A 12,130-nucleotide genomic window follows, 5' to 3' on the forward strand; every position below is an offset into this window, starting at 1 on the left:
CTGCTTGTCCTTTAAGGCTTGCCGGGGGGGTCTGGAGCCATGATTATTATTATTACAGGTAATATTACTAGTATTATCACTGGTGTTTTTATTATAACTATTATTCATACGGTTGTTATAATTTATTTATTGTATTATAACGATTATGATTAACATTACGTGCATTAAGTCTATTATTATAGTATTTTTTATTCATATTACCTTTATAAACATCGTTGATCGTGTTGTATCGCTCAAAGTGGGGGCGTGTCTCTCCTGGCTGCGACGCGCTGACGTGGTCACGCCGAGCCCCCGCCCCCTGGTGGTGCTCGGCCAGCAGCGGAACTTCCGGTGCGAGTGGACCTGGGACAGCGGAGCGGTGAGTGTCTGAATCCCGCCTGAGAAACACTTAGCTGCGGCCCGGCGAGAACCGTGTTGGGGGCCGCGGGTCGCGTAGCCCGTCGCCTCGAACCCTAGCCCCGGGTCCGGGTGCGGATTCGAACCTGCAGCGGCAGATTTAGGCGGAGGAAGCGAGACACCGGCAGACAATACGATCTGTGTGTGAGGCTAGCTAGCTCCTCCAGCCCGGTGCTAGCTAACCGGGTTATTGTGTGTGTGTGTGTGTGTGTGTGTGAGTGTGAGTGTGTGTGTGTGTGTGTGTGTGTGTGTGCAGCTAAACCGGGATTAAGCCGGACTGCGGAGGGTGGGAGTGATTCCGCGGGTGGTGTTATCCGGGGGCAGCAGACACTTTGCGCCGCTGAATGCCATCACTACCGAGGAGGAGGAGGATGAGGAAGATGATGATGAGGAAGAGTCGCTATATACAGAGCTAACCATTCATTATCTTCCCTCCTCCTCGACACCCGCTTCCCGCAGATTCTAACCCGCTTCACTCGGTCGCAGCATCCGGGTTTGGCCCCGGTGCGGAGCCGAGCACCAGCAGCCGCAGACCGGGTACTGGTGGTGGTGCTGCTGGTGCTGGTGGGGGTGGGGGACGCCTGTCACTTACTGCCGCATATTATCCTGTTGTTTGCCAGCCATCGAGCAGAGTGTGTGTGCCTGTGTGTGTGTGTGTGTGTGTGTGTGTGTGTGTGTGTGTGTGTGTGTGTGTGTGTGTGTGTGTGTGTGTGTGTGTGTGTGTGTGTGTGTGTGTGTGTGTGTGTGTGTGTGTGTGTGTGTGTGTCTGCAGCAGCACGCCTCTGGTTTGCTGTAAATGTAATTGGAGTCATGCAGGATGCGGACTCGTGATCTGCTTTAAGTTGATCTGCAGCACCGCCATCGCTTTTTAAAACACACTCTACAATCTGACCGTGTTGTGTCACATCCTGCACAACGAGTCTCTGTAAATGAAGCTGTTACTCAAATGCAAGAAGATGGATTCTATTCAGAGTCAGCCTGGTTCGGGGCTGCAGCTCACACATGGATTCATCCAGTCGTTGACCTGTTAAATGTCACAAAATAGCTCAAAGCTGTAGTTTCCTGCACCTCAAGGTGACTTATTCAAATTCCTCGGTCCCAATCCCAAACCTAAAGATTTACATTTTAATGCCAGATATTACAGGACAACAATTCACCACATCATCTCTTTAAAAAATGATGAATCCGCCATCGGACTAGTTTCTCTCTAGGGGATTTATCTAACTAATAATTGTAGATATTATAATATTCATTTAAACTAGATAAAGGTCCGAGATTTAATGGGTGTTTTTCAGAGATGTAATGCCTGCAGGCGAGAAGGGAGAGATTATCTCCAGCGGCCGGGCAGAGGCTCGGGGAGTGGCACACAACAAAGCTCCCCAGTGGGATTCAAACTAGCGACATTGTTGTTCATTTTCTACAGATTTAAACAATAGGCCGACAAAGCAACGCTCTTAAAATGTATTTAGGGTTCGGAAAGTATCTTATGAGTCTTTTCATCGCTTGTTCCTCTCAGTGTGTAATTTGTTTTCGGTTTTTCTAGTTCTATTTTTACGAAGGTGAGGATTAGATTTTCCACTGTTATCCCTTTTCAAACCAAAACAATGATCTGGACGGTTCAGAGAAGAGGATTGGTTTGGTAAAGATGACCCACATTTATAAATAAGAGTTTATAGACGAGGCTGGAAAAGGTTGTTCAAAGCAAAAATAACAGATTTCAAAGTCATTGCTAAGTAAAAAAGAATCAGAAGAAGATTGAAATCTGAAACTATAAATCCAGTTGTTTCAGAGCCATTAAAACCCAGAGGAAATGTGAACTGCATCAAGTATTAAATTGAATTCAGGCAGCACAGAGCCTGTTTTTCAGTCGTTTTTCTTTATTCCCAATCTGAATTGGACTCGGTACTTGTTCGCAGCCCGGCACTATTTTTAACCAGCAGCCTTCAGAAGGGTGGAGAGTGAGTAATTGTTTCTTCACTGCACTAAAAACCAACACTGCCTCTCATGCTGTTATTCCCAGTCTGGGCTCTTTGTGAAGCGGCTGCACGGTAACAGGTGGGGAACAAGAACGTGGTATAGAAGTGATAAATCTCATGTGCTGCCACTTTTCAGAGAGCTTGTCCCACTTGTAGGAACAGATTGTTCACTGTCGCTGCTCTTTATCTTCTCCGGTTATCAGTTTCTGTGTTTCACTTCTCATGCTGCTCGCTTCCAGGCGCAGCGTCTGCTCGCCTGCGTTGCCGGTCGAGATGCCAGAGTTCAGCAGCTAAATTACACGCTGTTCAAAGTCGGCGACACGGGCGTACGTCACGTGATGCACATGTTAATCAGATCTCATTCTGCTCCTTCAGGTCTCTTGTACTCTCAGAAAATGTGAGGAAGAAGTGTCTCAAGTTTAAGATGTCAAGTATTCCACAATACTCTGATCAAAGTGAAAGTTCTGCCTTTTAAATCTCACTATTATTACATATGACATAATTAGATTAATCTTTACGGGTTTAACTACCTAATATACTATTTAAAGTTTACAGCAGTGATTTCCAAGATTAATCTAATCTTTGATTGATTATCAATTAACCTGCAAGTTATTTTTTGATTTTGAGTAACTTAGTTAATTCAAAGTCAACAATACTGATAATGATTTGATTTAAAATGCAAAGTTTATTCAGTTTACGGTGATGTAGAGCAAATCTTCCCAGCGCCTGGAGCTGAAGACTATTTGTAATCTTTTATTATTTAAATTATTCAGAGAAGGAAACGCCTCTGATGGAACCGATAACAGCTCGTTGACATCTGAAACCTGATAAGAGGATCAGGGCGACACTGATTAGTTTCTTTGTCTGAGGCTGACTGGTTCAATCATTGACAAAGCAAAGTGTTTTACTGGTTTTACATCAATGTCAAACCTAATCTGATAAAATGTCAGATTAATATGAAACATTTCTCTTTGAAGTGAAAGGGAGTTTAAAGTAAGGGTAACATTAAAGAAACAGGAAGTGTATTCAGAACAGTACTTTGATCTGTTGGTGAGAAGACTTTACACAAGAGGAAGTTTCATTCTGATAAATGCTACTAGTTCAAAACATTGAAAACAGAAACTCGTGCGTTGGAGGGATCGGTGTGACTCGTGGTCCAGTTACTTCAGACCCTTCACGCTCATCTTGCTTCTGAATGGCTCATCTGAGGGAGGACCGTGACGTTACGTTGTAGTAAAACTTATTTTCGTATATCCACGATAAGCTCGCTGGGTAAAGCCATGGCTCCGTCAGTCAAAGGCAAATCCAACAAAATGCACTACTGTGTAAAGAAAATCCAGGTTTGTGCATTTCGCTCTTCTTCTCTTCTTTCTTGATCCTCCTCATCTCAACTTCATATCTTCTTGTGCCTTAAGATTTATTCCAAAACTTTTCAGAACTGCCCTGAAAGTCACTATTTCCCAGTTCTCGACTCTGCCTTGTCACATTTTAAGCTATTACTCATTCACGGAGCCTCAGGATGCAGGACACAAACTCCCTCTTTTGTCCACCCTTTGGACTCTTTAAATCTCGCGTCTATCGTCCACTTCCATGCACCCCCGGGTGTGAGTGTGACCGCAAGGTGGGAATTTGTCATGTGCCAAAATGCAACAATAGTGTCAGCGGTGGAATTTCAAAGCCAGTGGAGTGTGATAATCCTGCTCAGGGCTTACACATTAACCTCCGGGCTTCAGACATTTCCCCCATTTCCTCATCGACCATTTACCGATTAGGCAGCAGCTCTCTTCATGACGCGCCCATCCTGTCTTGTCTCATCCTGTCCCACATCTTCAGGCCTTTACTGAGCGGAGGCTTTTACTGGTCGACTTTACTGTAAAACAATCTGATCTCATGCTTGTTATCGACGTCTGACTCACTGCACAGCCGGGTGGACGTCTACAGCTGATTTACAGTAGAGAGAGGGCGGGCCTGTGTTTTTTTTTATTTAGTTAATGAGTGCCGTCCCTTGCTGACTACAGAAACCTGCCTGACACACAAACAAGCAGCTCGTGACACCGGCTTTGTGTGAAGTGCTTATTAACGCCTCCCCTAATAATTAGGTCGAGCTGATGGTGTTCTGCCTGAGAGGCAAAACCCAGGACATGAAAATCCCTCTGAGCGTTTTACTGCAGCTCATGAAGCTCACGGCTCTGACAGATAATCAACCTCAGCTCAGATGACGATATTGAACATTGATCAACGTAACACATCTATTCACTCCTCTTCATCAGGAGCTGGACAAACAGATGAAGACATTTTTGTGAGCGTGTGAAACTGAAAAACTGTTAAAGTGGGAGATGAAAACATGACATAAAAAAAAAGATGAGAGTGACATGTTCCACATCGTCCCCTGAGGAAATTATAGTCTGCTTTATTGAGCCGGCACAGTTCACTTACCCTGCGCAGCGAAAGGCCAGAGAAAACAAGTCTAATTCAATATGATGTAATTCAATGACTCGAGAGCTCTGGGCTGATTCATTATGACCAAATTATGCCGATTATATGTGTAAACCGATGTATTAGTTGCATTTATCATCAACAAAATGCTCCAGAGCGAGAAGGTTTCAACTGATCTCACAAAATACACAAACTTAACATAGGTTTTTGATATTTTTGGTTTACCCTGTTCATATTCTAGCCTGTTAGTTTTAAAAATCTGTGTTTGTAAAATGTATAAAAAAGCCTTCAGCTGACCTCTGTGTTTTTCTTTCTTCTCCCCCCGACTCCAGTATCTCTTCCAGTGTATGTGTGGCAACAACATGTCTGTGCCGCTGCTCACCGAGGCCGTCACGGTGTCTGGAATGGAAAAGGAAACTGCTGCGGTGAGTGGAGCCTCAAAACCTCGCGTGTTAATCTTTAATGTTGTTGATGCTCATATCCAGAGCATCTTACGGTCACAGAGGACAAGTGGGTAAGAGTGGTACCAACGAGGACGTTTTCAATGCTAGCAGCTATCGGTGTCCAACACAGCGCTACGACAATCGAACATGATCTTCATGTGATATCCTGTTCTCTGTTTAAATCAATAGCAATCACTCATTGTTCAATTCCCAAAGCTCCAATGTGCTGTAAAATCTAACTGTCTTGTTTTCTTAGATTTGTTTCTAAGTAAGATATAAATGTTTCCTACTTTAATTTATTTTATTTCATGTAAAAATATATTTTGTGAAATGAAAAATGTCCAATTAAAGTGACACATTTCAAAGTAATCAAATGAGCCTTTACCACCAACAAGCAGTTAGCAGTACAATCCATTGTTTAAATGAGAATTCAAATTTGTGTTATACAGAAGATGATTGTTATCGTGATTTCTACCAAAATAAAAGTCCCATTAAACACCATCTCTCCCCAATGAGAAGCCTCACCTGTAGCAGTGGGTGTAACAAGGGCTGAACAATCAAAGGTGTAGAAGCTCAGCTGGATGCCAGTGTACAAACTAGACGTGTCTTTCATCGTGCTGTGATCAGCTACAGTGTGTGGACCTGTTCTCCGCCAGCATCAAAGCCGACTGTCACTGGTTCCAGCTCTGAACCTCGTCTCAAACCCAACATGACAGAAACCTGTTTTGATCTCTGCAGCAGAGACGACGGAATCTCTCATTTCCAGCCAACAAGCGTTGAAATGATTGTTGTTCTTCCCTTTCATTGCGTTTCTGCGGGGAGTCGTGTGTTTGTGGTGGGAGAGGCAGTGGGAGTTTATCTTGGCAGAAATGGGAGATTGGCACCTGTTTTTCTCTGTTTTGGAACAAGTATACACACTTACCAGAAGCACATTGTGTAGACAAAAGGCGACGAATTGTGATTAATATTATTTGTTACTGTCTGAACTGGTCTCAGGTCAGATATTCACACTCTTATCTGAATCTGAAATAATTTAGAGTATGATTTAAATTCTGGAGAGAGAGAACAGTGTCCTAAACAGTGTTCTTATCTGTTGCAGGTGATCTTCCTTCATGGACTGGGAGACAGCGGGTGAGTCATTATTTGCTGTTTTTAAATTCTTTCTTAATTCATGTTGAATGTACAAATGTAATCCTCTTGTTCTGTTTTCTTTATCAATTTTCTACATTAATTAAATATTTTACTCTCTAAAGGGTTTTGAGGAAATTGTGTTGATATTTCTTAAAAATTTGTTTCTGTACTAAAGCCTAGGCCCAGTATTATAAAATGAACAGATGAGCCCTCAGCCTTGACCCCCATCGGGACGTTAAAGGCAAAAATAAAAAGCGCTGGGGACACAGATGGACGAACACGTCTTTTAATGAAGAAAACTGGAATAAAAAGATGGTGATAAAGGGTTTCAAGTTAATATAGAGTAGGGATTTAAAAAACATAAATTAATCAATTCCATTTACAAGCAACATATTGAACCACACTGTGTATTATCCTCTGTATTTGTGGATCAGATGCTCTGAGTTTGCTGCAACTGGATTAGAAACAAAGCTGTGTTGTCTTTGTTTTCTGTCAGGCATGGGTGGGCTGACAGTTTGACGGGGATCCGGCTGCCTCACGTCAAGTTTATCTGCCCAAACGCGTAAGTCTTTACTCAAGGCCCTCTGTGCTAGTTCAGGCCTTTATGCTATCACTTGTCAGCAGGAGAGAAACTAATATCTTATTCTATGTGTGGACTGAATAACAACAGATACCTGCAAAGAAAAATATAGTTCATAGATTTTTCTGTCAGAATGGAAAAGCACCTTTAAACAAATAGTTTATCTACTGTTCTTTTTGCTCAGGTGAATAAATCAAGCTTCACATTGCTCTCACACTGATTTTAATGTTGTTTCCCTCCAATTTTCCCCCACAGGCCCAAAATCCCAGTCACTCTGAACATGAAAATGACGATGCCCGCATGGTGAGTTGGCGTGATGAAAGAAGCTTCTTTTTGGCTCAACACTACAAGCCATTGTTTTATCCTGGAAACCACAATAGGCTCCCGTATTGCCATCGACAATACTGTGATTGTATCTATTGATTTCCCTAATCGCTCGCCTCCGTGTGCAGGTTTGACCTCATGGGTCTCAGCCCCGACTCCCCAGAAGACGAATCTGGAATCAAGAAGGCAGCAGAGAACAGTGAGTTAAATGTTTCTAAATATCACAGACGTGGCATTCATATGAGATCAGTGATGCTTCATAATGACAGATGAATAGATCAGTTTGATGATGAAGATATCAACTTCTATGTCTGCATCAGTGGTGTCGAAGCATAATCGCATTTCATTTCATGTTGGAGCCCTGGTGACACTGTGGAGCAGTTTGTTTCTATGACTGGCTCCCTGTTCTATTTGTTTGGTGCCACTTATCGATGGATAACAGGGACAAGACCTGAGGCTCCACCTAGGGGCCAGTGAGTCAAATTGAAAATCAGGAGGTTGCTGCAGAGAAGATAAAACAGTTTAATGTTTGATGCACTTGCTCACAAAACAACAACTATCCCAAAAAACTATCAACCAGTCTTTCTTTCTACTGCCCTTTTGCTACTTTCCCTTTGATACCTGTGAATTGAGTTTTCTCTCCATCTATTAAACACACAATCTTTCTTGTTTTCCTCTAGTCAAGGCCATAATCGATCATGAGGCCAAAAACGGGATCCCCCCACACCGTATAATTCTCGGCGGCTTCTCTCAGGTAGGGTTTCACATCTTAGCCTTGTTGTATATTTTGTAAGAGTCATGTTCACAGACGTGAGGTTTTGAAATTCTGGTTTGTGTTATAAATATTGTTCCTCTTCTCTTCTCCTGTGTTTTTCCTCCGTCCCTCCTCAGGGTGGAGCCCTGTCCTTGTATACCGCCTTGACCTGCCAGCATCAGCTGGCTGGCGTTGTAGCCCTCAGTTGCTGGCTTCCACTTCACAGCAGTTTCCCATCGGTACAGAAACAGTTTTGTCTAGGCCACATTTTATGGTTCTTTTGGGAAACAATAAGCAGAACATGCATTTTCTGCCTGGTCATGGTCCATCTCTGTTGTCTCTGTCCCGCAGGCGTCGAGCGGTAAGAGGAACCTCCCGATCCTGCAGTGCCACGGTGAGGCGGACATCATGATCCCTAGGCAGTTTGGTTCCATGACGGCAGATAAACTCCAAACCATAGTTAACCCTCAGCTGATCACCTTTAAAACCTACCCAGGGCTCGCTCACTGCTCCTGTCCTCAGGTACTTCACCAGCACGGGTTCTGCATGTGTGTGTATGTGGCTTCATTCTGTTTGTGAGAGGATAAATCAGTTTGTAAGGAGCTCTGTTTTCTTCAGAGATGTTCTGATACCAGCTGGAAAATGTTCGGTCTGGCATAGGCACGTAAAAAAAACTTCTTTGCTGTACCAACGTCTATTTTTCTTTCTTGCAGGAGATGGAGGCAGTAAAGGAATTTATCGAGAAGTATTTGCCTCGAATCTGACCTCACCTCATCCCCACTGTGACCCCGGAGACACTCACCTCTCACCCCTGATCTGCCATTCTCTCACAGGAAACAGCCATGAGCACCCCCCCCCCTTCCACATACACACACACACACTTAGACATATGCACATGTGATAATAATGATTTGATCCACAGCGCTAAACGAACCATGTGCTTGCCGTGCAGTGCAATCCAACAACACTCATACTGTAAACAAATTTGTCAAACACACTGATTGGATAACATCATAAACAAGTGCTTGCACTCAGGAGTCTTAGCCTTTTGCAGGGAGAAACACTGATTCCCACTCAATACATTCCCTTTGGTTTTATTTAACAACCTCTTGTCTGTCGCTTCCATCTTAACTTTAGTCATTCTCCCATTTTACTTAATTCCACTTCATTAATTCCCTCTTTCTTCAGCTGTCACAGCCTCCATTGCTACCACTGCCTCGCCTTTCCCAATAAGATTTGAGTCCGATAAGTGAGTTAGCAGCTGATACTGTCTGTGAGCACATTAAGGTGCAGACAGACCTGCAGGTGGAAACCAGAAGCAAACCCTGGAAGGGTTTTATAGGTGCGACATAGATACAAAATCTTGAAGCAACTTGTTAGAGAAGGGCGGATCAAAGAAAATGCTCATTAACCGAGCTATTTCTTATTAAATCAAGCGGTTGAATCTGGTTTGAGAGCAGCTCACTCCTCAGAGTCTGACTCAGGTGCAGTGAGGTTTAAACCAACCATTCCACCATCACCTTCTGTCCAGGTTTTCAATCTTAATCACTTAACTACAAACAGAACTTTTTATTGAAGCACCAACATCCATGGGGGCCTCACGTTCCTTTTCTTTAGTGAGTGTGAGTAAATATGAATTATATGAAGAAACAAAAATTGAAATAAAAAGAAAACGAATCAATTGATACTTTTGCCACCTTGTGCTGTTTTTTTCCATATAACTTCCACAGCTGGTGGTTATCTCTTCCTGCTTCCATCCTGAGATGCTTGTTGAGGTTGTGAATGACCGACTTGAATGAGTTGTATGAAATAATGCTTTGCTTTTGGATGCCGGCGTCACACCATGAGTGGTTTCACTGTTCCTCCCACCTACACCTCATCTTTACACATCTCTATCAATTCAAGCTTTATCATTTCAGCATCACCCCCCCCCCCCCCCCCCCCTAGTTCCAGTTGGTTCTTTTGGACTCTGGAAATTAAAAACCTGCTTCCTCCACATTTTCTTCCACGCCACTACAGCAACGATGGAAACTAACACAAGAAAATTCCCTTACCAGCTCCCTCTTTGGCAACTTATTGTAAACCACTAACTGAACATTGAAGGTCAGATTTAAAGTTAACCCCCACAATTACTTCTTTAAAAAAATGGCTATACTATACACTGGGAGGGCTTTGGCAAGAAGCTGTTCCAACGTAACTGAAGGGGTGATTTTATAAATAAAGTTAATCTCAAACAACTCAGACATAGGTGTGTAACTCTGAGGAGTCATGTGTGCTTCAAAGTTAATATATCAGGTGTTCTGCATTTTCCTTTGTGAATGTTAATTTTGCTCTCCTTGTGATTACCTGTTCTATATTGCTGTTATTAAACCTGATTTTCAAAACAAAAACAAAAACAGTGGGAAAGGACGGAATGCATTTGTTTTGATTGTTGTTAACAAATCAATGAATGTCCTTCATCAACTCGTGTCCTCTTTTATTTCCCCATCACTAAATCTCTGATGCAGCCTTGTGTTCTGTTTGCTTCTCATCATTTAATTTGTTCTCCTCTTAGACTCCATCATTTTTATATTATTACAAAATCTGGTGTGTGACGGTGTAGGACTGTCTCATGTGTTTTCTCCTGGGTTGTATGTTGTCATTGATTTAACTTTACATGTTTTTTCTTTTTGTGTATTGGATTTAATGTTGTGTTTTGTCACTGTTGTCATCTCATCCTTTTTTTTGTGTCCATTTATGATGACCATTAAGACAAGATGTTAAGGCGAGACTGATGGTCTCTCCACTTATTTTGTTTCCTAAACACCTGTATGCAAAATAAATTACAGACAAAAAAGCTAAGCATCTTTTTATTTTCTGTACCTTACTAACAATTTCATAGGAAATACATCAACAAGGTATTTCCAAATGAGTGAATTAAGAAGTTTGAAATCTAAAAGAAAGTTATTTAAACCTATTTTGTCTTGACTGATATAATCTAAAGTATATAGGTTAGTCGAACCCTAACCTATATTATTTTAACTGGTATAAACTAATGTAACCTATATAATCTTAACTAGTATAAACTAATTTAAACCTATTTCATCTTGACTGGTATAAACTAATGTAAACCTATATAATCTTGAGTGGTATAAATGAATGTAACCTATATAATCTTAACTGGTATAAACTAAAGTAAACCTATATTATTTTAACTGGTATAAACTAATGTAACCTATTAATCCTAACTGGTATAAACTAATGTAACCTATATAATCTTAACTGGTATAAACTAATGTAAACCTATATAATCTTGAGTGGTATAAATTAATATAACATGTAATCGTAACTGGTATTAACTAATTTAAACCTATTTCATCTTGACTGGTAAAATCCAATTTAAACCTATTTAATCTTGACTGGTATAAACTGATGTAACCTATATAATCTTAACTAGTATAAACTAATTTAAACCTATTTTATCTTGACGGTATAAATGAATGTAACCTATATAATCTTAACTGGTATAAACTAATGTAACCTATATAATCTTAACTGGTATAAACTAATGTAACCTATATAATCTTAACTAGTACCAACTAAAGTAAACATATATTACTTTAACTGGTATAAACTAATGTAAACCTTTATAATTTTAATCTAATCTATCTAATTTTGAGTGGTATAAATTAATATAACATATAATCGTTACTTGTAATAACTAATTTAAACCTATTTCATCTTGACTGGTATAAAGCAATTTAAACCTCTTTCATCTACACTGGTATAAACTAATGTAACCTATATAATCTTAACTGGTATAAACTAATGTAACCTATATAATCTTAACTAGTACCAACTAAAGTAAACATATATTACTTTAACTGGTATAAACTAATGTAAACCTTTATAATTTTAATCTAATCTATCTAATTTTGAGTGGTATAAATTAATATAACATATAATCGTTACTTGTAATAACTAATTTAAACCTATTTCATCTTGACTGGTATAAAGCAATTTAAACCTCTTTCATCTACACTGGTATAAACTAATGTAACCTATTAATCTTAACTGGTATAAACTAAAGTAAACCTATATTACTTTAACT

At 40.7% G+C, this 12,130-nt stretch overlaps 1 protein-coding gene across 1 annotated transcript; it reads left to right on the forward strand.

The window, feature by feature from the left end:
* Positions 1–306: 306 nt before the first annotated feature.
* Positions 307–9,727, forward strand: lypla2 (lysophospholipase 2). Its single transcript, XM_061092419.1, has 10 exons — positions 307–358; positions 5,141–5,233; positions 6,351–6,382; positions 6,879–6,944; positions 7,218–7,265; positions 7,415–7,485; positions 7,967–8,040; positions 8,178–8,279; positions 8,392–8,562; positions 8,754–9,727. The coding sequence occupies exons 2-10, from the start codon at positions 5,156–5,158 to the stop codon at positions 8,802–8,804; spliced, it is 693 nt and encodes a 230-aa protein (XP_060948402.1). The 5' UTR covers positions 307–358; positions 5,141–5,155; the 3' UTR covers positions 8,805–9,727.
* The last annotated feature ends 2,403 nt before the right edge of the window (positions 9,728–12,130 follow it).

This window comes from Limanda limanda, chromosome 19, assembly GCF_963576545.1.
Source record: "Limanda limanda chromosome 19, fLimLim1.1, whole genome shotgun sequence".
Classification (NCBI taxonomy): Eukaryota; Metazoa; Chordata; class Actinopteri; order Pleuronectiformes; family Pleuronectidae; genus Limanda; species Limanda limanda.